The 26,353-nt window shown below is 38.9% G+C and overlaps 1 protein-coding gene across 1 annotated transcript in view; it reads left to right on the top strand.

Moving 5' to 3' along the window:
- The first annotated feature begins 230 nt into the window (after positions 1-230).
- Positions 231-26,353, top strand: part of LOC105356811 (polyprenol dehydrogenase) — a 48,954-nt gene continuing 22,831 nt past the window's right edge. Inside the window, exons 1-3 of the mRNA XM_023950583.2 lie at positions 231-449; positions 1,331-1,438; positions 8,283-8,351. Of these exons, the coding sequence (XP_023806351.1) occupies positions 344-449; positions 1,331-1,438; positions 8,283-8,351 (283 nt within the window). The 5' untranslated portion in view covers positions 231-343. The remainder of the gene's footprint in view (positions 450-1,330; positions 1,439-8,282; positions 8,352-26,353) is intronic.

Raw genomic sequence — 26,353 nt, 5'->3', positions numbered from 1 at the left:
CATGTGTAATGAAAATGCAGCCATTGATCACTTCATCATGTATAATAAGTCTTTTGAAAGCCCAGCACAGACTTTTATTGCAATTCATCAAATGAGGGATGTCCTTGAAGATTTTTTACATTAGTCAGCTAATGGACTTTTATTAGAAAGTGTCAGTTTAGTCATTGAAGTGAACCCTGCTAAGATGTGAGGTTGCGCAGTGTAAAATGAATTGAGAAGTTCAAAGGGGAAAGGAAACGAGGTTTCACCAACTTCATATTGGAACGCGTCCCGCAGAGCGTTCCTCTGTGCAGCACCTTTGAGCCCTCCGTGCGTGAAAACGGTGAAACCCGTCTTGGTGAAGATGTGGTCCGCTCTCCGGTTTGGTCTGCTACCGGCTCTTAAGCTCTATCTGCTCGGCTTTAAGGTCCTGTTGGCTCAACTATTAAACAAACCGCTAAGGCTGCCAGGTCAGTTTTAGCTTAACTATTTATTTAGAGCAAAAATTCGTCTTAAGATCATAAGTGTATTATACCCACCCAGAGAATGTGTATTTAACAAACATAGATAGAATATTACACGTAGGCCTTTAACTTATTATCATTAACCGGAAGTTTTAAAATCATTATTTGTACCGTAGGGTTTGCAGCCACTAAACTAAAGTAGCCGTTTTAGCTAGTTTTAAAAATGAGAGGAAATGCAGTTTAACAACATTTCACTTGATATCTTTGGAGCCAAATTCATCAGAAGGATGTAAAACATCTAGAATTTCTCAAACTGTGTTCTTTTAAGTGATAGAGTTCGTCATAAAAGTGTTTAAAATTAAACAAGTATATTTTGCAGCACAGTTCGAGTTCGACGGGACAGGATCTCATCTTCTTGATCCTGTCTTCCCATCATGATCTTGATGACTTCCTGCTTGCAAATGTTACAGTCAGCAGTTGTTTGAAATGAATTCAGCTCTTAAATTCCTTCTCACAATGTTTTAAAGAATTTTGCAACCATTTTGTAAATTTCAAAGAATTGTAATACACCTGTTTGTTTCTGTTTTGTAGGAAACATGTCAAGATCTCACATTATTATTATGTAGAAAACCAGTTTAGGTAGAAAACCAGAAGTTTTTTCCCCCCTTTTCTTTTAAAAATAACTTTTATAGGCGAAAACTAGAAAAATAACTCTACAAAAAGAAAAAAACTTTATGAGGCTTTAAAGGAAATGATGTTTGATTCACCACTATAGGGATTGCCTGCTAACATTATGTGAAACTTTGCAGACTACCTGCTATTGTTTCCACAAAGAAGTCTGAACTCAAACATCAGCTCTGATATCTGTCCTCTTCCTCTTCTACCAGTGATGCCCAGACAAAATGGGAAGGTTGCCATAGTGACAGGAGGAGGCAGAGGAATCGGCTATGAGGTTGTCCGTCAGTTGGCCAGACTGGGGGCTCATGTTATAATCGGTATAGTATCAAGCACTTCACTATTAAAATGCAAACAGGAGAGGGAATTGATTTTTCTTTTTTCATTTCGGCACCACCGGGGAAAGCAACGCTTGAATTTTTATACCTTCATCCCACCTAACGGCATACTTTTTTTTGGTCTTTGGCTCCCAAAAGTGACAGAAGAAGTTATACAAACAGACAGCTGAGGCCTTTTCTTGGTAAACCCTTCAAACGAATCAGTTACGTATGTTTATGTATATATAGATATTCATATATATGTATGTATGTATGTATGTATGTATGTATGTATGTATATCTATCTATATATATATATATATATATATATATGTATGTATATATGTATGTATATATATTTATATATTTGTATATATATGTATATGTATGTATAAATATGTGTATATACATATGTTTCATTATTCTAACTTTAGCCATTTAAAAATCATTAAATAGAATGAATGAATTTACTGAAGGCGTTTGACTCAAGAGCAGAGAAGCAAATTCCTCTAATCTAATCAGAAATCAGTCACTGTTTACGATCCGTAATTACTTTTCAGATTGAATTTAGACTATTCTTAACTTCCCAATGACCCATTTTAAATTATGCCATGGTATCAGTTTTCAATTTTCTTTTTTTTATAAACTGCTGGATAAAGCTGACTGTTGAAAAACTGTTTCAAATGCCAATTCAGAATTGGAAGATGGAATAACTACGATTTCACAGAGACCATAAACATTTTCCACCTGTAGAGATCTGAAATAGCTTTCTAGCCACAGCTCTAGTTCTATCCAACTTAACAAGATCATATGAAAAGACCATTTGGACCAAAAAGGTACCTTCTATTTACCTAAACTCAAATTATGACATGGATGTTGACCTTGTGCACACAGACATTAAGATGTGGTTGGATAGCGGGACTGTTGAAAGCAAGACTTATCTTGATTGATGGAGATATCTAAAGTGAATGGGAACAAATCTTCTCAATTAAAAGCCAAATTTGAGGACATCTTACTGAATAACACAGATGGCGTATTTGTATTTTGTTTTGGCAAAAATGAGAAAAATAGGGTGGAAACATTACTTCCAAATATCAATAAAAAACCTATTTGAATCACATATGTACCTGTACTGCTGCTGCAACAAGGAAATTTCCCCATCGTGGGACTAATAAAGGAATATCTTATCTTATCTTATATCAGCTAAGCTGGTGTTTTTCAACCTTTTTTGGTCCAAGACACTTTATCCTTGACAAAATTCCGCAGCACACCAGCATCCAAAAATGAGAAAAGTAGAAACTCATTGTTTGTATTGATGTACAGTCCCTCCACAGTCTTACATGCATTTTTGTGATAATTGTGGCAGAAAAAACTGGAAGTTGCAGATGTTTTTTCTAAAAGATGTAATAAAAGTTAAGTTAGTTTTCAGTAATAATTTTCAACAAAATTATTTCAAATTTTACTCTAGTTGTTGTTTTTCCCTCCAGTTTATTAACAAGCAATTTTATGTAACCTCACAAAAAAACAAATATATTCTTTCTAAATGGTGATTTATTTGTTTTTTTATTTTGGTGCAAAGGCAAATGTAATTTTTTAACAATTGTTTGATCACAATATTTTTTGACAACATTTTACACAAAAAACTAACATTATATTTATGTTTTCTGTAGCTTCACAAAAAGTGAACATGTTGAAGTTTAATTAGTTTTTCTTTTGTCTTAATCAAAGATCAAGTCTTTGAAAACTTTAACAAAAAGGTTTTATTTCTTTTTAGATTATTAAATTGTTTCAATTTGGTTTAATTGTGTCTGTTGGCCACTTCACCTTAATGCTGTTTCTTTAAATGTTGTTATTACTTCTATTTAAGCTTAACTTTTAATTTTTTCAAAATTGACTGAAGTCTGAAAATGAATTTGTCCTTCAATGCAGACATTTTTAGAAAAGTGTTTCATTTAGAAAGATGACTTGGACCAAACTCTGGGATGTTTGGCTGTTAATAAACACAAACCTTGAAGGAGAAACTAAACTGTTGACCTCTGATTTCATCAAGAAGATTTAAAAACTGTTTCATGTGTGTTCGTTGAGGTTTCAAGACGTTTAACAGGGAAGACTCATTGTAGCGCAGAGATGCTGTCACTTTAACCCGATGCATCATGGGAGATGTAGCGTGAAAACTGTCGCCGATGGCGGACAGATTCGCTCCTCTGAGCTTCATTGTTTTGTTCACTTGTTCCACGGTCTGACACCGGATACCACGGGAAGCTACACCGCTAAAGACGAGCTTTAGCTGGTATTTTTGATGGAACTGAGCGACTCTATGAGCAGAATCGGAACAAGGAAGTGAGGATTTTAACCATTTCTGATTGGTCAGACTGATGACGTATGATTAAGCATCTAAGAATGATTGGTGGAGACAGTTAAAGGGGCGGGACTTTTCCAAAAACAGAGCTGAAGCTGCAGCTAAATCTAACTACTCAGTGTTTTATCAGGGCCTGTTTGGATGAACACAAAGCTGATATCCTGGAGATGGTAAATATTTTTAGATCAAAAAAAAAAACACTGAGCTGAGCAATGTTTTGACAGCTCCAATGCTCAGAAGCCATTTTCATAGCCAGAATCACTTCATGTGCCGTTTTCTCTGTTGTGGAAACAGGATGCTATGTTTGCTCTGGGATGTTCTTCTTCCTTTCAGTGCTCTGTCAGGGATTAGTACTTTGGGGAAACAGTTTTTTCTTCTTTTCTAAATTTCTCATTACGAAACCAAACTATACGGCTGGCATTTGCTGCATTTAAATCCTTTCAGGTGGGTCTAACATTTTTTTTAATATTCTAAAACCATTAAATTGGACGTTCCCAACCTGGTTTGCTCCACGGACTGCAATAAACTGTCAGCAGGAAGTTTGACTATACGTCTTACTTAGTCTTTTGTCAATATTCCATATTTCCCAGTATGTTCAACCAATGAGAAAGGGGACCACATTTGATTTAGTTCGTCTTACAGGAGCCAGATCTATTATTTGTTTCTGACTTGGTAAATCCTGTTTGTTTTTCTGAGAAGAACTCACATCTGACGGTGTGTGTGCATCTGCATTTCTAATAGACCTGCTTCCTTAGATTATTCATGAGAGTATTTATGTTGAAGTGGACCTCTGGTAATGGAGTGGTTGCATATTTCAGTGGGGGTCTTATGCAGGCAGAGTTTGCTTTGAGCCCCTGCTTAGTGAAATCCGTAGCTGTAATATCCAAAGTGGATTTCTACATGAAGTGTTCATTTCTTTGTCAGATCAGTTTTGAAAAGAAAAAAAAATACTCAGGTTGCTTTATTTTTCCACTAAGGCAGTAAAACAAATATATTTATTGAAAGATGGGATGATTTAAGCCAAAAAGAAAATTAAGGGAAAGGAGAATTCCAGCAGATTGCAGGAAAAAGGCTAAGATGAAACGCAAAAGCTTTAAAAAAAAAAAAAAAAATTCCAACAGTATCCAAGCCCAGCGACTGCATGCGTCATCTTAGGAGCTGAGTGTCACAGTAAAGCTGCCAGACCTGTCACTTCTATATCCATGCTACAGGAGAATACCAGGATTCATTTGTGAAGAGTCAAGTGGAAATGCTGAAAGGACTGAAAACCAGCAGGCCGGTGACAGCTGGAACAACCCTATGTAAAAGCGCCACAGTTCATGTGATAGGCTGACAGCAGATCGCCCTCTTCTAACTCGCCTTCTTTGTTCACAGCCTGACAACACCAGTCTTAGTCAGAACTGCCCTTACGAGTGGATACGGGCCGCCTGTGTAAACCTGTATGGGACATGGAGGTGGCTCACGGGAAATATTAAAGTCCTAGATCGCTTGAGGCAAAAAATGTTCATGCACATTCTTTTCTACAGGCGGGCTGTGGGCTACAGGTCGTATTGAACACTCAAACAACCCGTAAGGGTGAAGTAGGTGAAACACAGGCCTGTTGTATGGATTTTTCCAACCCCCTCCAAATCCTGCGCACTGCTCCAGGGGCCTGTTAGTGCCGTTCATGTGATAAGTCACGCAGTCAGACTGTTAGAAATGAGAAAATCAGACAAACAAAAGTGTAGTTTGGACATCCTACGGGCACTTATGTATCACCTGCAAAGCATTTGCCCAGTAGGGAGTAAAGAGTCAGTATGTGGTGGAAGGTCACCACATGACCTTCCCCGGACCGGACAACCCAAAAACCCACAGCACCCATACGAGGGTGCATGTTACAAAGGCTAAAGGAGCAGCTGTTAACACTGGTGGGAATTGGTCCATCCCCCCCTAAAAGCATTTTTTTATATCATATACATACATTTATGTAACATAAAAAAAAAAAAGAAAAACTTAGAAAAACCTCAACAATATAACTAAGACAAAGTAAATGAACCTGCACATCCTCTATACCAGTGTTTTTCAACCAGTGTGCCGCGGCACACTAGTGTGCCGTGGGAGATGGCCAAGTGTGCCGTGGGAAATTGCCCTCATTAACTGATCTAAAAACATTTCCCATCTCCAGGATTTTAGCTCTCTTTTCATCCAAACATCCTGATAAAACACTGAGGAGTTAGGAATATAAAAGATCGTAAAATACCTTTTCTTTGCGTTTATTTTATTTTATTAAAGACATTTTGATAAGAATGACGTACCGCGATTCAGCTGCACCTTCGGCTGTATTTTGGAAAAGTCCCGTGTTGGGGGGGTTAATCACATGTCATCGGTCTGACCAATCAGAAGTGCTTAAAGTCTTAACTTCCTTGTCCCGATTTAGCTCGTAAAGTCGCTCAGTTCTAACAGAAATACCAGCTAAAGCTCGTATTTAGCGGTGTAGCTTTCCACAGAATCCGGTATCAGACCGTGTAACAAGTGAACAAAACAATGAAGCTCCGAAAACCGATCTTCGGCCGTTTAATGCACTACATCTCCCATGATGCATTGGGTTGTGAGAGTGACAGCGCAAAAGGAGATCTGTTGTTAAACGTCTTGAAACTAACGAACACACAAACTGTTTTTAAATTTTCCAACTTAACTTTTATTGCATCTTTTAGAAAAAAACAGCTGCAGTTTCCAGCTTTTTCTGTAACAATTATCTCAAAAATGCATGTGAGATTGTGCAGGGGCTGTAGATCAATACAGACTATGAGTTTCTCCTTTTTTTTAATTTTTGGATGCTGGTGTGCCGTGGGATTTTTTTTAAGGTTAAAGTGTGCCGTGGCTCAGAAAAGGTTGAAAAACACTGCTCTATACCAGGTGAAAAGTACCTTGATAAAATACAGAAAACCCATCATAAAAGATGGCTATCAGAAATTAAATCTAAATAAATGTTTGGCGGTCATGGAATAACCATCAAGATTTTTATAATGCTGCTATTTTCTCTTTTTAATTTTTTTTATTTTACTTTAAACTGAAGTTTGAGACAGTTGTGGAGGAAGTTTTTTGTACTAATTGGCGTTTTTTTCCCCAGCGGGGGTCAGTATAATTGCAAGTTCCAGCCCTGCTACTTCCATTAAAAAAAAAAAGCCTTAAATTCTTTGGCCCGCACCTCTCCCTTCCTGTGTGTATTTGTGTTTGGGATTCTTGTGATGTGTCACAGGAGCAGCCACATCTCTGCCCACCCAGAACTGCACCACACTGGGGCAAATGACGCTCTGTCCTTGAAAGGCTGTGTTTGATAATCCAAGATTAGTGTGTCTGTGCGCGTCCAGAGAGGAAACGATCATTTGCTTGTGGTCTATTTTTGTATATGAGTTTAGCGAACAATCAGTTAATGTGTGTGTGTGTGGAAGCACAGCCTTTTGATTTTCACAATGCAACACATTTTTGGTGTCTTTTAGATGTCAAACTCGGTTGTGTTAATGAACATGTTGCTGCTTGACATTCCTTTAGTGCCTCCAACTTTATCTGTGCTTTCTATTTGTTTTGTTTTGTTGAAATTCGTTTTTTTAAATGCAGGTTTTTGTCAAGCAAAAACAGTCCTTTTATTTAGAATTTTGAGGATGATTACCACACTTCAAATTGTTTGGCAAATCAATAAAAAGAAAATACTCATTGTCAAAATGGTATAATCATTGTTTTTAGATAAAAGAAGCAGTTCAGACTGAATCCCAAGATAACTTTGAATAAGTTTTAGTTTGATTTTACTGGTCAAATATCTGGAACCTTCAGAAAAGAATAAAATAAAACTGTATTTCCATCAAAGGAAATTAACAAGTTACCATAGCTCTTTTAAATAACAGAACAGCAAATAAATAACAAATAACAGATAATAGATTCTAATTCCTAAAATCTCTATAAAAGTTCCTTCTTTTTTCTTTCCCTAAAGAGTAATACTGGAATCAAGAGTTTTATTAAAATCTGTTATTACATTTTTTTTCTTTCTAGCGAGGAAGGCATCTGGAGACTAAAATCCATCAATCACTGTCGGATTCAGTGGCTGCTGCTGTGATTTGTATCTCTGTGGGGACGCAGCAAATATCAGGAGCCTGCTCGCTGCAGAAAAACCGGGAGAGAGAGATGTTTAGCCTCAAAACATTTTCAACAAAAAAGTAGAATATAAGAGTATCATCCCAGAGCTTCCCAAAACACAGTTATAAGGAGAAAAGTTGAATAAAACTAGGACTTTAATGAATCAAAAAAATGGTTTTGTAGTGAAATGTATGTCTTTAATGCAATAGTAGAGGTCTTTAATCCGATTGATTACATTGGAACATAGTTGTAACAAAATGACATTTAGTTTGGAGTATCTTTCTTTGAGTTTGCTATAATGAAAGGAGGCTAAGTTGTATGAAAATGCTTTTTTTTCTGTTTATATGTTTTCATCTGTGTGTCTGTCTCCTGTTGCAGGCGGCAGGGATGAGCAGGAGGGTCTTGCAGCTGTCCGACGGATCTGTGAAGAGGACAAGGAGGCCAAAGGTAACAAATTAGAAGCACACAAATGCTTCTGCAGAAGTGAGTTTGTTTAAATAAGGGACAGTTTGTGCCGTTGCCTTGTGATTCTAAAATAAGATAGAAGGCAATGGAAATCTTGCAGTATTGAACATCTTTGCTGTAGTCGTTCTGCTGATGCATGAGCTGCAAAGGATCATCAGACTCGTAGTGTCTTGTCTGCAGCACCATCCCTTTTTGAAATGAAACAAAAAAAAACTTCAACAAGAAGATATAAAAGAGAGAAAACAGGAATTCAAGAAGTCAAAGTAACAGTAGAAAAGGGCAAGAGAATAATAATAATAATAATAATAATAATAATAATAATAATAATACATTTTATTTCAACCGCCTTTCAGGTCACCCAAGGTCGCTGTACAAGGTTAAAAATAAGAAAAACATCAATAAGAAATGAACAGAGCAAAACATGAATAAACATAAATGTTAGGAGTGATTAGAAACAAAATAATTAGAAACTCCCTTTTACATTTTAGTACACTAACTTTTACCTTTTACCACATTAATGGCTTAAACTCGATTCACTATGTATTATCATCTCAAAATTATATTACACTCCAGACAGAGCACAACCAAGACTATTGTCTCGCAAACATTCCTTTAACATCCTCCCTTTTCATCTTTGTGTGTTCTGGTGTATGCGTTCTGGCAAATGTCTGTGATAACCTCAGAGATCTGACACTTTAGGTGCTCTGACCTTCGAACATCTAGCCTGCAACAGTCTGTGGGTGGGTTTTTCACACCATGATCCATCGAATGAGGTTCTGAATATGCAAATGCAAAGTATATATACCCAGTCTTTTTCTGAGCTCCTTTGTTCGGACTTTGAATGCACCATGTTCAATTGTCTGTAACCCTGCGTGCAAATCTGTGGTCTTTGTGCGGAGTAAACCTACAAAAGCTAAGTTTTGTCTCTGAGTCATTATTCATTATTTCTGTGTGCAGGAAACTGAAGGGATCGAACCAGCCTAATTTCATTATCTTACAGTCCTGTTTAGAATCTCCAGTTTCCTCACAATAAAGATAAACATCAATAAGACATGAAAAACAGGATAGAAAAACAGACAAATGAAGTTGTGTGAACTGAATGGATTAACTGTATGATTGTTTGAAGAGATGAGTATTGAGTTTGGATTTGAACAGTGGCAGAGAGTTGCGTAGTATTGCGTAGATCGGGAGGAAGAGAATTCCATAGCTGGGGGGCGGAGCGACTGAAAGCTCTGGAGTGCGTTGAAGGTTATGAGGAGAATCTTGAAACTAATCCTTTGTTTTATGGGAAGCCAGTGTAAGTTTTGGAGAATTGGTGTGATGTGGTGGGATAGCGGAGTCCTGGTGATGATGCGGGCTGTTACTAATATGAGATTGGAAAAATGTAAACAGACCTGAGAAAAGAAGAGATTCATAAAGCAGGTGATAGAAATAAAAAAGACAAACGATAGTGGAGATTAATTACTCCATCGGCTAAGGCTTACGGGTTTTCTGTAACCTTACGGTTGAGAAATGGAACCGGCTGACCTTCACTGCGCCGTAAATTCCACCAGAGCGCCACGACAAACGCGTCTTACATAAGTTATCTTTATTTTCTTGTGCCAAACAGCCATCAGGTTTTACTACATTGCATGTAATTCCTTTCCTCATAAAAAGATCTGCAGTCACACGGAGCACTTTGGATTTTTGCTGATATTTATGTCACAAATTAGACGATAAACTCAACCTTCTGCTGTAAAATCCTAAAATGGTTATTTCTGGTGTTTGAAATGGCCACGCTTGTGATTAGCACTCCACATTCTGATTAAAGGTGTTTGCACGCGGTCAGGTTTGATGGTCACGGTGACTGGACAGCTTTATCAGTGACATTTGGTCACCGCTCTTTGATTGTCACGCATTGATTAAACCCTTAAAAGCCAATCAGTCTCTAAAGTGACATGTTTTCATTTTTAGCGTGTTCAAATTGGGTTTGGGGATCCGTGAGGATGGAAGCAGACTCCAAGCGGCATTCCATCCCGCTACTCTCTACTAGGGTTTGCTGATAGATGTACTGATTGACTGCAATGTTGACACTTTAAACCTGCTTTTGCAGAATAGATTTGACTTGACTATTGTAGCTTGAGTTTGAATAGACTGAACTCATTTCTACTATTGCCCGTCTATTTCTTCCTTATTCTGGAATCAGCGCTTTGCCTTTAGTTCATTTTTCTTCCTAAAATGAGGATAAAGTTTTTCTGAAGTGAGCGACCTTGGGAGCATTTCGGGCAGTCAACTCAGGCAGGCTTTTACTTAGGCCACTCCCCTAGGGCGGGTCAGTTAATCAACTCACCTGTGCAGCATCCTATTTAAGTCCAGGTGTGTAAGTTGTTCATCCTTCTTTACTGCAGCACTGCGTTCTTTGTCCCACCCTCCTCCCCGGCTTCCACCTGTGAGCTCCGTTAGGGGTAGTTATTACCCAAAAGTTTATAGAAATTTATCTCATGGGATTGCACAGAGTCTTATGCCAAACTAAAGGAATGTGAAATGTCAACTAAAAGAATGTGTAATGCCAATGATAAAGGAATGAGAACTGGCAACTAAGAGGAATGTGAACTAAGAGGAATGGGAAATGCTAACTTAGAGGAATGGGAAATGCTAACTTAGAGGAATGGGAAATGCTAACTTAGAGGAATGGGAAATGCTAACTTAGAGGAATGGGAAATGCATACTTAGAGGAATGGGAAATGCTAACTTGGAAGAATGCGAAATGCTAATTTGGAGGAATGCGGAATGCTAACTTAAAGGAATGCTGAATGCTAACTTAAAGGAAAGTGAATGTCAAAGAATGTGAAAGCAACAAAGAATGTGAAAGCAAAACTAAAAGATGTGAAAACAAAATTATTACTACTCCATAAGTTGTCTGACTGAAATGAAGCCTAAACCTTCAATATATTAGGTTTTTTTTTTAAATGTGACATAATCTCACAAAGAATTGATTGAAGAGTTTCCAAGGATTTTACAAAAATTTGAAACAAAGAAGATTTAGAAAAGATGTCTGCTCTCTTTTGTTTTTACAGAACACTTAGGGGGCCTGTCACTGCATTTTTAATTTTCCTCGTAATTCTGCATTCTGCTGTGGAACAGAGAATATCAATTGTTGCTGTGTTGTGCATGAAGAATTTGTCCTTCTGACTGAATACAATATTTGAGCTGCTAAGCTGTTTGTAGCCCAACTCCTTTTCCATGCACCACACATTTTCAGCGGAAGACAGATCAGGACTGTAGGCGAGCCAGTGGAGCACGAACACGCTGTGCCTGTGAAGCAGTGTCGTTGTAAATCATGTAGAAGGACATCTGGCATCAAAAACCCAAGGACATCAAAGATGTATGTCATTTTTAAAGTGTCACATCTTAGCATAAAGGGCATCGTCCCTCAAACAGAAGTCATGCTATGGACACTGACACCCTCTCATTCAATCAAACCATCCCGTCTGGGAGGGTCTTTCTCCTTTTGGCTGCTTAAGACCTGATTTCCGTTTGTGAAATGCAGGACGACATGAAGATCCATCTGATCGCCAAATATCTGACATATGTCGTTTTGTCTGTGGCAGTGGCATTTCAGAAGAGATTGAAATAAAAGTTTTTATGAATGATTTTCTACATGTGTTGAGGCAGTTTTTGGATGCAGCTGCAGGCTTGTTTTCTAGATGATGTCTTTGTCACTTGCTTATGTTCATCACAGAGCCAAAATGTCATAAATCTGTGAAATTGTAGTCTTGGACCCCTTTTTTAAAACAGAAATATATATACCGGTAGAAGAAAGAATAAAGGGGAAAAATGATCAAAATACCCCCACATAGAAGAATCACTGCTAATTTGCCGTTTTGAAAACCATCATTTCAATTAATTAAAATTGTAATTTTTTGAACCTATTCTGTTTTAAATTACAAATTCCATTGGAATCTTCACAAACGAATTTCCATTTAAAAAAAGCTATTAAGTGTTAGCACAATTGTTGTATGTTTCACATTAGGGTTCTTTATAAAGTTTGTACAAAAAAAAAAACACAACAAAAAAAACCCAGAAGGGAAACACAGGTAAGTTAGATGGTAAGTAACTGGTTTTATTTGTTAGCTTGGCTTGGAGTTGTGGCATGGCTGGAGGTTCTGGCGTGATTAGGTTTCTTGGCGTAGCGGGACATCTGACTCAGGTGACACTCGTGAATGATAGTCCTGAGGCAGGAGAGCAAAGGTTAGCAAAAGGTAGGGATGGCCCGTAACTTGGACACGGACGCTTCGGCGCGTGTTTCACCTTCATGAAGCAGAGCGCTTCGGCACAATGTTTCGGGGCGTGTGTCAACTAGCGCAGATCACGTGGTTGATGACGTATGAAGCGCCAAATGTATTGTTTGGTCGAACCACGGTTCAGATGTCACTTGCAGTAGCGGTTCTAGGCACGGGCCGTCCGGGCGGTGGCCTGGGGCGGAAAACTGAAGGGGGCGGCACCGGCAGCTCAGCCCTTGTAAAATATTATATGCACCACTATTGGTTTTCTTATGTCACAGTTTGTGAGTTTGTAACAGCCTGAACCTGGCCGCGCCGCCGCCCCGCAGCTGCGCTCTCCTGTCTTTGAGAAGTAGACACAAATGTGTGTGAAGAAGGAGAAGGGAGGGGGCGCGGGGTGAGCACGGAGCGCCGCCGCGTTTGCGCATGCGCAAACCCTGGCTGGCTCATCTTTCAGAGGAGGCGACGGTCGCGGGCTTGATAAAAAAAATAAAAGTAATGTAGCGAATCAGCGCCCCTGGCTGTAGCTGCACGCGCTCCTGCTGAAAATGTGTGAAGAAAGGGGGGGGGGGCTGCGGGGAATCAGTTCAATTGTGGGACGCTTCCAAATTAAGAGGCTAGGTGGGGACAAGGGCGGGGGTTTGAATCTACTTTATAAAACCTTTTTATAAGTCAGTCATAAGGTGACATTCTATAACCTACATTTTAATAAAGGTATAAAAAATATATTCTTCTTTTTTGGGTTAATTTTATGTGAAATGCCCAAATGAAAAAATGGCAACACAAAACAATGCTGTCACTAAGGTGACAGGTGGTTCAGTCGACGGACTTGATGCCTTCTTCGTGACGTGAGGACATTTATGCCAAACAAACGCCAAAAACATCTAAAATATGGAGAAGAAAAGGTCAAAGCCATCTGGTGCCCAATTTAGAAAGAAAAGAAAAGAAGAAGAGGAGAAAAGAGATAAAGAAAAGGGGAAGCCCTCAAAGCTTGATGCATGTTTTTTCTAAAACATGCATCAAGCCCGTTCTATCAAGCCCAAATGTTGCAAATAGCGTCATTTTTTATTTATTTTTTAGATTTTATTCTTAAAAATTTGCTCTGCCTTAACTTGTAACATTAGTTATGATTCATGTGTCTGTCTGCTCTGCTGTAACACAACGGTTTTGTTGTGTTTTGCTGTTGTATACTAGTTCATAATGTTAAAAAAGCTGTGATGGTTACACAGCATGCTGCTGCTGCCATAAGATGCTAATGGGGCAAATAATTTGAGATTGGTCATTAATTTAATAATCATTTGTGGCAGCCTAAACGTTTTCACAATGTGTTTTTGACATTTAACTGGGGATTTAGGGGTTAATTTTGAGCCTGCATATGAAGTTTATTTTTTATTTGTTTTACAAATGTTGTGTTATATTTTTAGCCAATAGAATTTCCATAAATCTGTAGGTAGTTTTTAAAAATGAATATTTACCATTTACTGCAACTCTATGGGGACAAAACATAATGTAACAGGTCATAACTAAAAATGTGCCAATCAAAGGATTGAAGACGGAAAACATGAGCATGTCGGAAAACATGTTAGTTGACAAAGACAAAGTTCTGTTGTGACTATGGCGCCTGGGGAGGGTCTCGCCCGGGGAGTAATTCAGGGTAGAACCGCCACTGGTCACTTGTGTTCGAACGGTTGGGCACGCTATTCTCTAGAAATACGAAATGAATCCCGAACGTTTCCCGATTAGTTGTATTGTTTCCCCTGTATCGGAATTAGCGTCAGTTCATTGCACTTTACCATGACTCCTGGCAAAAACGTACTGTGGCTCAGAATCGTTTCAACTCGGTTTCTCCTAATAAAAGAATATGCTACGAACGTTGTTTATAAAAAAATACTTCAATAAATCTATGATGGCAAAGCAAACCAGCATCAGTGGAGATAGCTCCAAGGAAAAGTCAACGGGGTTTGCATCCAAAGGTCCGGAGTTCTAGACCAGTGTTTCACTATTTTTTTTCTTTTTGCTTTGCGGTTATTTTCTTCATGTGATGTGTATTTTGCTGTGTCACATGTTGTGTTGTATTTTTGATCATCAGTAACAACATTGTTTTGTTTTAAGTTTTTTCATCATCATTTCCACATTGAAGTGTTACAAGGAGCTTAGTTGAAGCTTATGATATACGTCCAGTCCACCACTAGATGCCGCTGTTCTGTGTGGTGTCAAAGCCCTGAATGGGTGGTTCATTTTCCTGGCACAATTACATGAACCACAACGGATGCTTCTTGGGGCTTCTATTCCCATCCCTAGCAAAAGGCAAATGCATAGGAGCGAGACATTAGCACAGGAGACCAGATTAAGCTCCATAAGGGGCAACGAACTGGCGATGAATGCTGGAGCTGGATCTCCTTAAGAAGAGCTGGAGGTTGATGAGGTGACCACAGCTGTTATGAGTCAGGAGCAGAGGGCGGAGGGGGAGGAGAGACTGCCAGAGGCACCATGACAAAAAGCAACATATAAATATGAGAAAACTTGATTTCTGATTAGGTGTCTGTGTTTAACTGATTGCATATATTTCTATTGAAACCAATTATTATATTTCAATCATTTCATAATTGGCTGGTAAAGTCCTGGTTTTGTCACTGAAGGTGGTAATTTCATGATTTTTGTATCGTTTTTCTCTTTAAATGTAAAATGACGTTGCATTTTTCTACCTAAATAATCGTTCAACTGTTTCTCATACAGATCGTTCAAAAGAGGTTAGCTTGAATCGCACATTCAGCATCCATTCCCATATAGTGAAATAGCATGGAGTATTTAATAGTTTCATGGAGAGCTGTGCAGGTTGTTTATACATTGAGAATGTATGTTTTTTGTCACCCCTGTGGATTTTTAGAACTCCCAACAATGTTGTTTCCAAAAAAACTTTGTTTTTGCCACTTTAAATTTCTGTGGCACAGAAAAAAAATTAACCAATATTCCTAAACTATCTCACATGCTGCCAGTATTCCCAAATTACCTCATAAGCTGTACTTCTTTCAGTGTGAGCAACTTAAAATTCCATAGTGACAATTGTTTTGACATGAGTGTTTGTCATCTCCAGTAGCTATTTTAATTTGATCTTTATTTATTTATAATTGCACCAGATCTCATGGAAATCAACTGAAGGAAGCACTCAGATGTGTTTGTTTAAAATTTGTAGGGGAATTAATCATTTTTTCTGATTGGTTAAATATCATCACTGCTCAATGCAAAGCTAGCGGTTGTTTGCATTGCTGAAGGCACTACCTGCTGTCTGCTGGCAAATAGCAGCAACGGCTGCCTTGTAGCTGGTGTCATAGAAGTCGATTTCCCTGGATGATGATGCCGTGAAAGAATTGATTACTTCTTTTGTAATTGGCAGGCAGTGAGGCATAGGGCGACAAGAGGGGGTGTCTGCCTGCCAGATGCTTGTGCACTGAATAAAAATGTATTAATGCGTGTGCGTTCTTAGTTTGGTTAAAATGAGCAAAGTAATAGATTCTCATTACAATGTGAAGCAGGAACTTTTGACATCTCTGTCCAAATGTCCTTTTGGCATTCCTCCCAGTGTGTGTGTGTGTGTGTGTGTGTGTGTTCTTGCACTTACTGCTTACTGAGGACCAGCGTGAGTTTTTAACCAACAAAGTGAGGTCAATTTCTGGAAGTGAGGACATTTGCCGGTTCTCACTTTTTTTTTGATTGAAAACTGCTCTACTTTGCCCATAGATGCCTCCCTCTCATTTTCCCAGAAGTCCCCACTTTTGGCCAAAAGTGCATTTTTTTCACCTGAATTTTCACACAGACTTTGCTCATGATCTCCCCCTACAGTTTTTTTAGGCACTGCTGTTGTAAAAGCGTACTTTGGGGCCAACTACAGGTCTAATCGGGAATTACATCAAGATGGTCCATTAACTGAAAATGGCATCTCTAGAAAAGCATGCTTTGCTTAATATTTAATAGTTTAAAAATAATATATATATATAATATATATATATATAAAATATATATTTTTTAAAAATATACCTAATGTGACTCAGTTTTAAAATTAAAATCTAAAGATTTATTAAATATCGCTAATTTTTTAATTAAATCGCTAATGTAATGTATCCTCTTTACACTTCTTGCATGGGGTTTCACATACATTATTATTATTATTATTATTGGTATTCATACTGTAAAATTTAAGAAATTTTGTAAGCATCTTTTAGACATTGTATATTAGAAGAGGAGGTACAGGACTGCATTTTGCACTATTGACAAAAGAGACTTAGTGGCCCAGCCAGTGCTAAAAGAAGCCAGTGGTCAAATTGGTTGAGACTTCTAAAACAGGTCATTTGTTGTAAATATCTGTTGTCATATTCTTCAAGAGTGCTTTTTGATCATATCAAAACCATTTCACATATTTTGATTTAGTTCCTCAGTAAATACATAGCATTGATTCATAAATTGGTTGATGTGAACTGATTAACGTTTACAACTATTTTCATTATTAGAGCTCATTGTGGGAAAGAGGATAGATACACCATAATAGGGAGATAATCCTTAACAGAGCATTATCTTTACAAATAAGTGGTTTAGAAACAGTGTCATCAGTCAGAAGCTTCAACAGATTTCCTGCGATGGGGATCAGTGTTTCCTTCAGACCCGACCAGAAGAGTCTCCACAAGTCTACAAGAGATCCTTTCTGTTCAGAGCAATAAACTGTTAGAATATATCAAATTACTGAAGCAAATCATTTTCTATTAGGAATTAAAAATAATTTTTCCATTTTTTTTTAATCTGAATTGACCACTGACCAATAAGTCTGGACACTTTTAACAATTATAAGTATGAAGTGTTAATAAATGCATGATAAATGCATAATTTTTTAATAATAATAATTCATTTTATTAATCAGGTGCCTTTTTTCGAACTCAAGGTCGCCGAAAAGGGATAAAAGCACAGATTTAAAAGACGTTAAGTTTAAAGTTTAAAAAGAATATGCAGTCCAGTCAGGAAGAGTAGACTAGTCTGAAAAGGTGAGTTTTGAGGCTGGAGATGAAGAGAGGGAGTGAGTCCATAATCCGGAGGTCGGGGAGGAGGGGTTCCAGAGTTGTGGGGCAGAGCAACTAAATGCCCATTTCTCCACAAGGTGAGCACTTTGGATAACAAGTTGAGGGGAGGATGACGACCCAAGGGAGTGGGTGGGAGTTAAAACTTGAGGGAGATCTGAGAGTTGGGGGGGGGGGGGGGGGTATGAATGGTTTTGTAGATTAGAAGGAGGATTTTGTAGGTGATCCAGTGGGGGACATGTAGCCAGTGAAGCTGCTTGAGTATGGGTGTGATATGATGGATCGGGGAGCACTGTATGATGATGCAGGCAGTATAGTTTTGAACTACTTGAAGTTTGTGGGGAGTTTTTTGCGGGAGTCTTTACCTAAGTGAATTACAACAATCCAGACGAAATGTAATGAAGCTGTGAGCCAGTATAGCAGTGGAATGAGGGCTGAGGGTAGGGCGACGACAGTCGGTGTTCCAGAAGTAGAATTGAGCTGTCTGAGTGACGTTAATGTGAAAAGTGAAGCAAAGAGGACTGTCCATGATGACACTCAGGCACTTAACTTGAAGGGGAGGGGAAGATGAGGGAGTTGTCAAAAGGGATTATGTTATTTATTTTACTTAGACTGGACTTGGTGCCTACAAGTAAAAGTTCTTTTTACTGCTGTTTAGTTTGGGGAAATTGGATGTGAACCAGGGTTTTATTGAAATAAATAAAATAAGTGAAAAAGGTTGCGATGGTGTTGCAGAAATCCGAGCTGAACAGGTGAGGAGGAAGTAAATTTGGAGGTTCTGTTATCTTTGAGAGTATAGAGACATGGGTTTTGGAGTTTCCTTCACTTGAGTTTACTAAGCTGGAGTAATATGTAGATTTGGCATTGGGAATTGAGTCTTTGTAGAGGAGAAGGAGTACGTGTCTTTATGGGTATAGAGGCCGCTTTTAGAGTCTTTCCAGTTGGCGTCCACTTGATTTTAGTTTCCTGAGGGTGGAAGTAAACCAGGGGGCAGTTACATTGAAAGAGACAGTTCTAGTTTTAAGGGGGGCATTAATGTTTAGAAGATTAAGGTTGTGATTATTGTAGTACGAAATAAGTTCATAAAGTGTATGAAGACTGGCATGAGCCATCATGTAAAATACCCTGAGGTGGGGTTTGAACCTGGGTCTCCCCAAACAAGGTCAGTAATATCTGCAACTGAACTATAGTTAAGAATATGGAGATGTTTAAGGGGCACCCTATTATAGTGGTGCAAAATGTGTCAAAATGTTTTCAACTTTTGATTATTAAAAAGTAAATAAAATAAACTAAAGTATATAAGCAAATGGAAATTGTAACAATTCCCTCTGCACTCCCGCAGAAAAACACAGATAAGCAATTAAATACTAAGTTGATTAAATGTGCGAGTAAAAAATGTAAACATAATGGTCAAAAACAAATCAGCTGTCTCAAATGTATCAACAATAATAACCCCACCCTCCACCCTCAAGCAGTTCATTAAGCAAAATATACTCCACCATATATACACCACCATTCACTTTGTAAATTTGGAAATACCGCTCATAAATAAACAAAATAAACAGACTTGATCTCACCATCTTCTTTCCAAGTCTGTGAATTTTGTATCCAATGGGAAGGAAAAAAGTGAAGGAAAAAAAAATGCAATAACCCATTCACAGAGAGAACTACAAAAACTTAATCCAGTGGTGTAAAGCTTGTATTGGAATGGGACGTCAAGCATAATCCTAAAACACTGCTAACAATCTCAGCCAAACATTTTTAATTTGCCCAGGCTTCCTGTTTCTGGTCATCTGGTCTTTTAAGCTCCGCCCCCTTGATGATCCATGGCAGGCTTCTTAAAGGTGCAGCTGATCTTGTCCACAGGATCAAGACCATAATACCCTGTTATACTTATTGTGGTTGTATTTCTTGAACTTGTCAAAAACATGTTTGATATGGTAGCAAATTTAATAGATAATCAACATATTTGCCCTTTGTAAGGTTGTACAAAAACAAATGTTTATTTTTTTTAAACCCACCCCCTACATTTTCAAACTGATTTCTGAAACCTTTTATTTGACTTGTGAAAATGTAAAATAGGGTTGTTGTTGTAAATTTCCACCTGCTAAGTATAATTTGTTCAGGCACTGCTGTGAATTACTCTCTGTTTAGTACATTCTGTTCAGGCGTGTATCTGGACGAGCAAGGTCCTAAGGAAAAAACAGAGGGAGGGAGGGGAGCAGGCAGGCTACATGTGGCAAGGCTGTGAGCTCTGTAAAAACTGAAGATAAAAGTTTAAACCGCTCATCTGTCCTGTGCTCTCTGATCAGAGTCCTGACGCGGATGTCCCAGTCCTAGGAATATAGTGCCTCCTTTATTCAACATTATTTATTTATCACATTTTTCACACTCAGACCATCTACGACCAGGTCCAGTCAAAAACTGCAGGACCTGAATTGTTTCAACCCTTTATTAAATTGTGTCTAAGATAGTAAATAACCTATAAAACGCAAAAAAGCAAGTGCCTTAGAGATACAAATGTATATTTTAGTCTAACAGTTTGCACAACAACTCATTGTTCCTTTGTATAGAGTTTAAATTTGCCAGAAAAATAATTATAAATCCCCTTCGAAAATATCTGGAGACTTGATAAGGAGTTTTAGGTTTGATGACTTCTGAGAAATACCTGCTGAGCCTCCCCCTCCTCCACCATTCAATTAATGGTCGACCAAAAATCAGCCAATCAGAGTGCTGCGGCACACAGTGAGGTCAGGAGTTCAAGTAGTTTGCCACAAACTGGAGAGAACAACGTTTAGAGAGAAGATGGACCACATCTATCTATCGACCGATAAATAGATAGCAATTAATTGAACGGTGGAGAGGGGTTTGGCCCAGCAGGTTGATCTGCTAATTCAAGAATGCTGAAATCTCATGAATCTCATGATATTTTCCAAGATCATCACATTAAAACTTTACAGTAAAAAAAGTGACTTAATTACGTACAGTAGCTTCTTTCCCTATCAATAGCTGTTTAACATGCACAAAATAAAGAGTAAAATTGTATTCCATTAACCCACATTAGATAGTGAATGAAGGAACTGTAGCTGTTAGGGTTGTGCCGATGGACGATATCATCGTCCATCGTGATGGGTGACTGACATCCCGATGGAGAGACCACCATCGTGATGCCACGCCCCCGCCACGTTGCGCGTCGACATCATAAGCCGCGGTTACATGTACAAAATATCTTGATGGGATCAATGGTCGGATTAGAATCCAACCGTGTACATGGGCCCAGAAAAATGTTTTCAGAATAAAAAAACGTTCACTAAGGTCACAATTTCGGTCGGAATAAATCATTCGCACACGCGCAGTATTCGCACATGCGCAGTTTGAAAACCGGAAGAGGATACAACTTCCGCCGAGCGGCTTTTTTTCCAAACTTTATTGAAGGTAACAATTCAATACAAAACGATAACAGCGGCGAGCAGCTATATACATTGACATGTCAGCTCGGTAAAATACGAGACGATCTTCTAAACGTGCTTTTAATAATGTTACGGTTATTATCAAACACCTGTTCGCTCATCATTTGAATTTTAATCCGTGTGGTCAGTGCTTTTTCTGAACGTAGCCAGGATTAGCAGTATGCTAACACGGGCTAACAACATTAGCTTTGGGTGGCGCTGCACGTAAACGTGTAAGAATAACATCAGCCTTTATTTAGTCGGGACACGACTGGAAACACAAATCCACGTGATTGATTGAATGTTTTCTAAGGACTGAGCGAAATTTCTGCTTTGAAGCTCAAACCGCTGTGTGTCTGCTGACGATCTGAACTGTGCTCAGACACACGTTTAGACCCGGTTCTGAGTTTGATAACTCGTACCCCTAGAGCTGCGGGACGGATCGCAGTCTTAAATCTCCCACACATACCGCTCATGTACCCATCAAACATAAAGCTGTAAATCCGCCCTCCGCCGGTCCACTTCGCTAGTTAAGTGCAGGAGCGGACCACTTTTTTTCTATTTTGCTTGTTATTTTTTCTGTTAAAGTCACTTCCCTCAGTTTATACTGGATCATCGCGGATTAACCATTAGTTGGGAAATAAAATGAAAAAAGCAAAATAAGGAATAGCAGTTATATAAGAACGAAAAATGTAAAAATACCCCCCCCCCCCCCGACGATGTCATCGTCCATCCCGATGGTTGACAGCAAACATCGTCAACGGCCAAATTAGGGGACATCGCCCAACCCTAGTAGCTGTGTTTACATGGACAAAAGAAATTGGAATCAACGCCTGATAAGAATAAAAATGCGTCATGTAAACACGCCAAATACTCTGACCCGATCAGACTCATTCGGATAAAAATTTCCTTTAGATAGGTGGGTTATGCCAATTGCATACAAACAATTAATTACTATTGTGGTTCACTTCTGCACTGGCTTTTACGTCGTGCAAAGACGGTGTGGCGCTCCAGAGGAGGCTTTGGAGCGCAAAGAGGACCGACTGGCTGCTCTGAGTTTGCTAACCATGTCTCTGAGCAGAGCAGACAGACTCACAGCTTCTTATGTGTGAGCAGGGAAAAGTGCTTTGTTACCGTGTGCACTGCACACTGTCATGCTCTGCATGATCGAGCTGCCGGACTCAGGAAAACTGTGTCTCCCAGGGGAACTGTGTCTCAGAGCAGAGGAGCGGCTTTGAGATGGTGTGTGAGCTGGTGGAGGTGGCACTTGAATTAAGAAATTTCACTACGCACAGTCCTGAGAAACCGTGCAAAGAATCATGTGGATTTGTGTTACCATTCGTGTCCAGACAAAATAATGGCTGATGTTATTCCCACATATTTAAGTGCAGCCAAGAAGCACATTGTGGCATTGACCGCATAGGTTTTAAGTACATCCTAGGCTAAATGCTGTTAGCACGTACTAACCTAATCCTAACCCTTCTTCTGGGTCTGTGCTTCCAAGAATAAAGCACTGGCTGCACATAATAAAATGGCCCTTAATTAAAATCACAACAATAATAAAAGAATGTTTAGAAGATCATCTTGCTCTATGCTGCAGTTTTGTTTGTTTACAACGGAACTCCAATTTCTTCTTCTACAGTCGTTTACATTATTACGGTAATTGACAGTTCTGCTCATGTCAAAATGATTTATTCCGATCAAAAATGTGGCATAGGTAAACGATTGTTATTATCAGATAAAGTTTTTCTGGTCCCATGTACATTACATGTACATAGGCTCATGTTCATATGTAATACGATTTCAGATCCAATCAAAGACATTTTGCACGTGTAACCCAAGCTAGTATTGGACTGAGAGTGACTCAGAAGCAGCCCCTTTACCCTTACTCTTTATATATATTTATTACTTACTTAGGCCTACATTTTTTAATGTCTGTCTGTCTGTCTGTCTCTCTATGTATCTGTCTGTCTGACTATATATCTATCTATCTGACCATATATCTGTATGTCTATCTCTATCTCAGGGTTGCTCATTACGTCGATCGCGATCGACGGGTCTATCTTCAAGGACATGAGGGTAGATCGCAGACCACCAAAGATAAATAAAAAATATATTTCTAAATAATCAGTCAGAAAATCAAAATCCTCCAAGAAGTATGGGACTTGATTGACATGCAGAACAGCCAATCGAACAACCTCTGATACATATGTCACTGCACATACGTCTCCTCCTGCTGCCTGCTCCACAGTTCCCCCCTGATGGACCTGAGCTCACAGAGGAAGCAGTTTTTTCCGCGGCACACGCTTCCAACGGTGCCAGCAGTCCTTTAGAAATGCCATGCTCCCCCCAAAACACGGTTTACAGCATGTTCATGTTCCTTCTTCCTGATATTTCCATCGCTTGGCACTGCCACATCCACCACAACGGCTTTCATCCGTTCTTTATCCACCACTACAATGTCTGGTTGGTTCGCCATTACCATCCTAGCAGTCTGGATCTGGAAGTCCCACTGGATCTTTGCCCTCTAATTCTCTATCACCTTTGGAGGTTTCTCCCATTTTGACCTTGGGGTTTCCAGTCCATATTCTGCACACATGTTCCTGTATATTATTCCAGCCACTTGATTGTGGCGCACCATGTATGCTTTCCCAGTCAACATCTTACACCCTGAAGTTATGTGCTGGATTGCTTCAGGCGCCTCTTTGCACAGCCTACACCGTGGGTCTGGTCTGGTGTGGTAGATCTACACCTTGGGTCTTGTCTGGTGTGGTAGATCTGAGCCTCTATGGCTCTGCTGCTCAGAGCTTTTTCCTGAGCTGCCAGGATGAGTGCTTCAGTGCTGTCCTGTAGGCCAGCCCTTTCTAGCCATTGGGAGGACTTCTTGATGTCAGCCACTTCAGTTATTGTCCGGTGGTACATCCCATGCAGGGGTTTGTCCTCCCATGAGGATCTGTCCTCCAGCACTGTATCCTCTGCTCTCCATTGCCTGAGACATTCACTGAGCACACTGTCAGTTGGGGCCTTGAGCTTGATGTACTCATGCATCTTGGATGTTTCATCCTGGATAGTGGCTTCTACGCTCACTAGTCTTCGGTCTTCTTCCTTGCAGCTAGCATACAGTCTCAGGGTGCTGGATTTGGGATGGAACCCTCCATGCATGGTGAGGAGCTTTCATGTTTTAACATCCGTGGTCTGTATCTCTTCCTTTGGCCATCTTATTATTCCTGCAGGGTATCTGATAAATGGCAGTGCGTAGCTGTTTATTGCCTGGGTCTTATTTTTGCCATTGTGCTGGCTTCTAAGTAAGACCTATAGAGGTTCAGATCTACCACACCAGACCAGAACCAAGGTGTAGGCTGTGCAAAGAGGTGCCTGAAACAATCCAGCACATAACTGCAGGGTGTAAGATGTTGGCAGGTAAAGCATACATGGAGCGCCACAATCAAGTGGCTGGAATAATATACAGGAACATGTGTGCAGAATATGAACTGGAAACCCCAAGGTCAAAATGGGAAACAGCCCCGAAGGTGGTAGAGAATGAGAGGGCAAAGATCCAGTGGGACTTCCAGATCCAGACTGATAGAATGGTAATGGCGAACCAACCAGACATTGTAGTGGTGGATAAAGAACAGAGCTAAGCCCTTGGGGTGGACGCGGCAGTGCCAAGCGATGGGAACATCAGGAAGAAGGAGCATGAGAAACTGGAGAAATACCAGGGACTCAGAGAAGAACTGGAGAAAGCACGGAAAGTGAAGGTGACAGTGGTGCCTGTGGTAATTGGAGCACTGGGGACAGTAACCCCCAAGCTGGAGGAGTGGCTACAACAGACACCTGGAAACACCTCAGACCTCTCAGTCTAGAAAAGTGCAGTGCTAGGAACAGCTAGAATACTGCGCAGAACCCTCAAGCTCCCAGGCCTCTGGTAGAGGACCCGAGCTTGAGTGAAAAACCACCTACGGAAGGGTGAAAGGGGCAATTTTTTATATATATATATATTCTCTCATTTGCCAAATAAATGTGATCACCCCTGATCTATTTAATTTGAAAAGATAAAAAAGGCCAACAATATCTGGAGACTCAGTGAGGAATTATCAAAAAGTGTTATGTACTAATATTTCAAAATACTATATTTATTAAACTGTATTTTAGTCTCAAAATAATTATATATATATATATATATATATATATATATATATATATATATATATATATATATATATATATATATATATATATATATATATATATACATACAGTGATCCCTCGCTATCATGCGGTTTACTTTTCATGGTTTCGCTATTTCACGGTTTTGCATTGTGCATGGTGTTCTGCATGCTGATTGGCTCAAAAGTCACTCCGCTTCTTCTCTATCTGTGCGTCAATAAAATTGCAGTATAATATGTACATGTACGTAAAACAGCTTGCCAAATTTACATTACGTACGTGCAAATACTGTTGCAATTTGGAGTTTCTCCAAAACCCATAATGTCGAAAAAACTCTGTGGACCAGCAAAAGCACCTGCGGCACCGCGGGCTGCGAAAGAAGAAAACACTACAGAGCGGAGTCAGGATGCAGCGGCTCAGTCTGAAGAGCAGTGAAATACACCTGAGTCACTATTTTGTCCCACTGTACTTTGTATTTTTTTCAAAATCATTTTAAATTTTCTCCCATTTAATCCAATTACTCGGGTCGCGGTGGGCAGTGCTAATCTCTGCAATTTGAACCCTTCTGTTCACATCGATGATTAAAATTATTATTTGACAGTACAGTACAGAAGTTATTTGTTGAAAAAAGTTTTTAAAGTACTTTTATTTGTGATACAAATGCTTGAGCCTGTAAAATGTTTTTTTCTTTCTTTTCAATGTATAATAGAGTATTCAATTGCATAATAATTGTTAAAAAAAAAGGTTTCTACTTCACGGATTTTGCCCATGATGGGTTCTTTTTGGAACATAAAAACGCGGATTTACTGTATATATATATATATATATATATATATATATATATATATATATATATATATATATATATATATATATATATATATATATATATACATATATATGTCTGTATATATATGAGCTCACATGTCAAAAAAGCTACTACATGTATTAAACAGTATTTTATTCTGAAAAAAAAAAAAAAAAAAAAATATATATATATATATATATATATATATATATATATATATATATATATATATATA

This window comes from Oryzias latipes, chromosome 21, assembly GCF_053564925.1.
Source record: "Oryzias latipes strain Hd-rR chromosome 21, Olatipes_Hd-rR_3.1".
Classification (NCBI taxonomy): Eukaryota; Metazoa; Chordata; class Actinopteri; order Beloniformes; family Adrianichthyidae; genus Oryzias; species Oryzias latipes.
Note: the sequence above shows the minus strand (reverse complement) of the source record. Positions and strands in the feature narration are given on the sequence as shown.